The 5,497-nt window shown below is 48.2% G+C and overlaps 1 protein-coding gene across 1 annotated transcript; it reads left to right on the top strand.

The window, feature by feature from the left end:
• Window positions 1–355: 355 nt before the first annotated feature.
• On the top strand, window positions 356–5,226 carry BHLHE40 (basic helix-loop-helix family member e40). The gene is given in 7 exon segments (XM_033141176.1): window positions 356–882; window positions 885–930; window positions 1,244–1,287; window positions 1,290–1,312; window positions 1,940–2,047; window positions 3,047–3,170; window positions 4,840–5,226. Coding segments are annotated over 7 exon segments (411 nt in total). The 5' UTR covers window positions 356–842; the 3' UTR covers window positions 4,866–5,226.
• The last annotated feature ends 271 nt before the right edge of the window (window positions 5,227–5,497 follow it).

The raw sequence follows: 5,497 nt of genomic DNA, 5'->3' as shown, positions 1-5,497 counted from the left end.
ACCGGGGGCTCGGGCTCGGGGGAAGGTCCCGATCAAGGAAATATTTGAGCATGTGCGAAGTGCCTTGTGGAACGGCGCTCAGCCACCCCACTAGGGAACATGTGATCCCTTGCACCTCTCCGCCGCCTCCTCGCCCATCATGTGCGGGGATAGCCTGGCTTCCCTCACCCGCCTCCTTCTTCTCTCTGCTGCGCGCGCGCGCACCCAAGCAGACAGCAGGAGAGGAGCCAGGCCGGAGTGGGGGTGGGGGGGGGGAGAGAGAGGGATCACCCTATCACGTTTTGTCGGCGGCGGCAGTGGCTTCGCCTGCTTGTGTGGGCCGGGAGCGGCGAGGGCGGGGGCCTCGGGAGAGGCTGAAGCGTTGTCCAACACGTGAGGCTCATGTGATAGAGGGAAGGCAGGTCTGTCCCTCCCTCCGGTAGCAGCCAGGACGTGCCCGGAGTCACAGGGTAGAACACGTAGCTCCAGTCCACACACTCGCTCACATTTAACCCAGCCTGCAGGCCTTCCAATTACTCCTCAGCTCGCCAGCTCCCGCGCGACCCGGTGCAGACGCCCAGCGCTTGCCAAGTAGGAAGGAGGACATGAGCAACTAAGAGCAGCAGCCGACGCCGCTAGCTGATCTCCCGCGCTCTTCCGGCGCCGCTTCTTTTTTGGGTGCCAGGCGCGCACCGTTTGCTGGAGGTGGCGCGTCCGCGGGGGAACGTCCCGGCTCAGTCACTGGATTTCGCGTTGACACGAAGCAGGTGTGCCTGCCAGCCAGCTAACTAGCTTGCCAGCCTCCACCTTACTTCCAGGAGAGAACTTGGGTTGTGGGGAGAAAAAGAAAGCAGCCGGTTTAAATGGAAAGGATCCCCAGCGCTCAGCCTCCTCCTCCACCACCACCTGCCTGGGCAAGCTGGCAGCTCTGGAGGGCAGCGAAATGTCAGGGTAAGTGCCACTACGGAAGGATATCACGGGCAGATTTGTTGATAAATGTTTTCAAGGCTGCGATCTCAAACGCGCTGACCCGGGATTTTAGTCCCATGGAAGCCAACGCGGTTTGCTGGCGAGCAGACGTGCCGGGGCTTGCGCTGCGATTCGCTTTCCGAGCCCATCCGGGCCGGTCTGGGTCCGCATTGGCAGCCTCCGAATTCCGCCCCAAATGGCACCTACGGGCTTCACTAGGTTCTGGGCTGCGTGTGGAGGGGGAGATGGTTGTCCCCTTGGTTATGAGAGATAAACGTTTTTTTGTCCTCTGCAGGTTGGATTTCGCTCATATTTATCAAGTTTACAAGCCCAGAAGAGGGTTAAAAGGGGTGACGACAGCAAGGTAAATACAAGCATTTTTCTTTCCTTTTCCTTTTGTTGTTTGTTTGTTGGCATCTTTGGTTTTTGCCCACTTTGGAGATGGTTTAGTGCACAGTTGGGTTCGAATATAAGGAAGTTGTCCTGTATATATATATGAAGAAGCTTGGTGGGTTTCTTTACAAAACAACAACACCCCAGTGTGCACAAACGTGGTTGATTTTTTTAAAAGAAAATATACTTTTTAAGGGTGGGATGACACTGTTAAGATGTTCTTTTAAAGGAAAAACAATTTTAGTAGATAAGATTTACTTCCTTGTCATAACCTAAATTAATCCATTAGTTGTAGCTGTATAAAATACTTTTCTGGGCATGATCAAAATGCATAAATTTTCTGATATAAACTCTGTGGTACTTGGAGGATTTTGCTTCTGCCTTAAGGAAATGTATCGTTCCTCTTCCTCCCCCCCCCCTTTATGGCTGCGCAGCTTTATGTTTTAGAGCCCCTGAGAAAAGGTTGTCTCCATAGCACTTCAGAATCACTTTTCATTCAGAACAAAATAAAAAATAAAAAATCCTTCCAGTAGCACCTTAGAGACCAACTAAGTCATTCAGAGTGATGCAATTGTTTTTCTCCCCTTTTGACTTCCAGGAGACCTATAAGCTGCCCCACAGACTGATAGAGAAGAAAAGACGTGATAGGATTAATGAATGCATTGCCCAGCTGAAAGATCTCTTACCAGAACATCTCAAACTTACAGTAAGTGAAATCTGGCCACTGCCCAAAATCATCTTCCTTTTGGGGAGCATGTTGGTTTAATGGATCTTTGTGCAGGTAAAAGTGCCACCTAGAGGTTTTGTAGAGTGCTGCAGATTTAACTGGGGAGGGTTGCATTTCAGGGTTTGGGTTGCCACTTCGAGTCTCCCGGTTTTGTTTCCAGTGAGATCAGTTTCTTAGAACTTGCATGCATGGACTGGACCAGATGACACATTGAAATAAACAGGGATTAAATAAAAGTTTTTTCCTGGAGCTTACTGGATAGCTTTTAATGTGGATTTGCTAGTGTTTTTTGCTTTGGATCCCATGGTTTCAGATAATTGAATTCCTTTTAGGCTAACCTTCCCCAACCCTGTGCCCATCTAGAAGCTATTGCGCTCCAACTCCCATCACCCCTGACCATTGGTCATGCTGGCTGGGGCTCGTGAGAGTTGGAATCCAGCAACATTTGGAGGGCACCAGTTTGGGGAAGGCTGGTTTAGACCACAGCTCCAAGCACCCGTTCTGTGGTATTAAGGACTGCATTGTTATATTATTATTATTTTAAAGTGACAGGCAGGTTGTCTAAATTATTATTCAGGGTTGTTTGGTAATCAGTGTTGTCTGCTTCAACTATTTGCTTTGACCTATTTACTCACAGCAAAAGAAAAACCTTATGTTGGAATTCCTCGTTTACGACTGAGGTGCCAGCAGGGCAGATACATAAAACTTGTGTTTATTATGCAGAAACACTTTTGGTGGGGGGAGACACACAAAATGGTCATAGCCTTTTTTAAAGATAATACTTTTTAGCTTATGTAATACATGGATTTAAATAGCTCAGTCAGAATAAAAATGAGTGTCACATCATGCTTAGACCCATTCACATCCTTATCAAGCTTCCTACCCTAAACTGCCCAATCAGTTATCAGTCTTGTGTTTAGGCTCCTTTTTTTTCCCTTCCAGCCATCCTCAAATGAAACCATTTTTCTCCCTTCCCAGACATTAGGACACTTGGAAAAGGCGGTGGTTCTTGAACTTACCTTGAAGCACGTGAAAGCACTAACCAGTCTCATTGAACAGCAGCAGCAGCAGATCATTGCCCTCCAAAAAGGTCTACATGCTGGTGAGTACTCTGACTGTGCTGTTGTTACCCTGACCAGGAAAGCTCCTGGAAATTGCGATGACTCTATTCCTCACACTTTTTATACTCTTGCTAATGTCTTCCAAATCCTCTTCAGCTAATCATGCAAGCATCAGAGCAGCCCTGTGGATTTCAGTGGAACTGCTCCGGGGGAAGAGGGCTCTAATTCTTCCTTGTGTTATCAAAAGTATATAAAACTTGTCCCTGCCCTTTTCATTCAAAACTAGCTCTTTATTTGAAATTTGATCAGGTTAAAAAAAAAAAAAAAAAGTTCAGTTGCTAACTGGCTGTATCACCTTCATGTCAGGAGGTGGATTTCTGGCAGGGTCAGTTTTTCCCAACATGGTGTTCCAGCAACCTAGAAGCCTGGAATAGCTTCTGCACCTCTGAGTGATCCCTCCCCCACTTCATTCAGAGCCCTCTTCTCCTGCATAATGTCATTCTGTGCCTTCTGCTGCCCTTAAACTTCCCCCTACCCAAAGTCCTTTGCTTCTTCTCCGATAAGCCCTGTCTTCTCCTCCATTACACTTTCTGCCCCATTTCTATATAGCTTAAAACAGGCATAGGCAAACTCGCCCTCCAGATGTTTTGGGACTACAACTCCCATCATCCCTAGCTAACAGGACCAGTGGTCAGGGATGATGGGAATTGTAGTCCCGAAACATCTGGAGGGCCAAGTTTGCCTATGCCTGGCTTAAAATGTAAAGCCACACCTCCCTCTGCAAAGTCCACAAGGTAGCCCTCTGTTTGTTGCTGCATTCAGGAGGTTGCTTACCATGCAAATTACCACTGATATTGGACAGTTTTTATGCCAGGGATGTGTTGCCTGCGGCCTTACAAGATGTTGGAGGATTTCAGCTTCCGTCATTCCTGGCCACGCTGGTTTAGGTGATATGACCCCAAACAAGGTCTTGTAGGGCCACAGGCTCCGAATCTGGCTCTGTGCCATTGTGAGCTGCCACCAGGAATGGCCAAGCAAGGACCAAACATGTCACAGTGTGATGGGGGCAGGTCTATGCAGCAAACTGCTCTTGACATTGCAGCTGTAGTGCAGAACGCTACAAGGGGCGAGTGTCATGGGTCTTACTATGTCAACTTGTTTGCAGTTAAGTTGACCTGCCCTCACTGAAGTCTGTAGGTGCTTGGGCACTTCAGGGGCTGTAACATACACTGAAGCTGACCGAAACCTCAAGTGGTTATTTTCATTCCACGGTTCACCCAACACACTGGAGTTTTGCATGATAAGAACTAGTTTGCTTCCTGTTCGTGTTATGTTTGTTTGCCTGTGCTTCAAAGGCTCCTGTTAGACCAATGGAGACATTCCAATGCAGTGGAAGTCTTCCTATCGACTTGAGAGAAGCCTGAATTTCACCCTTGCAGGTTCAAACAGCTACTCAGCTGAAATAAGGTGTCTTTCTCCAGTACTGATCCCAAAATAGGTGGCTTTACAATGTCTCAGGTTACTACCCTTTCCATGCTGGCCAGAGGGAGTTAGCTGCACTGAACAGAAGTGCATCTTGTTTTTGAGTAAACATGCATAAACTTGTGCTGTATGGTTATAATAATGACTGGTTACCTTTTTGTTTAACTTTTCTGATATATTCATATATATTTTAAAAAATCTTTTCCCCTTCTGCTGTGTGTTCCTCAGATGAGCCTGCCCCCAAGGAGCCTTGACTCCAGCCAGGAGGTGTTTCGGTCCGGTTTCCAAATGTGTGCCAAAGAAGTGCTGCAGTACGTGGGCCAAACACGAGAACAGCAAGGAGCTGAAATCCTCCCACTCATCGGCCACCTGCACAGAATGGCCTCCGAGGTTCTTCAGGGTGGAACCAGCAGAAAGCCTGGCGATGCTGCCCCTAAACTTACGGAACTGAAGGAGAAGTCTGCACTCTGACCAAAGCTGCCGAGGCTCATGGGAAAAACGGTGTGCCTGTGATTCAGAGGACTTTTGCCCACTCTAGCGGAGAGCAGAGTGGCAGTGACACAGACACAGACAGTGGATATGGGGGGGAGCTGGAGAAAAGCGACTCCAAATCCGACCAGCAATATTTTAAAAAGGACGCTGAACGCAAGTATGCTGTCCAGGAGGAATCAACTCTATCAAAACAAGAGACTGAGGACCCGCCAGCCAAAAGAACCAGGATGGAAATGTTGGAGGACGATATCACTTTAGCAGTGATGTGCTTTGGCTCTCCAAGCAGTTTCGTTGATCCCTCACCCTCACCAGCCTCCTCTGTGCCTGCCTTTCTATTTGGGATTCCACCCTCAGCGACAGCCTACCTTCCTATGCTGGAGAAGTGCTGGTACCA

The sequence above is a fragment of the Lacerta agilis genome, chromosome 2 (assembly GCF_009819535.1).
Source record: "Lacerta agilis isolate rLacAgi1 chromosome 2, rLacAgi1.pri, whole genome shotgun sequence".
In the NCBI taxonomy this organism is placed as follows: Eukaryota; Metazoa; Chordata; class Lepidosauria; order Squamata; family Lacertidae; genus Lacerta; species Lacerta agilis.
This window is presented reverse-complemented; position numbering and strand designations above follow the sequence as displayed.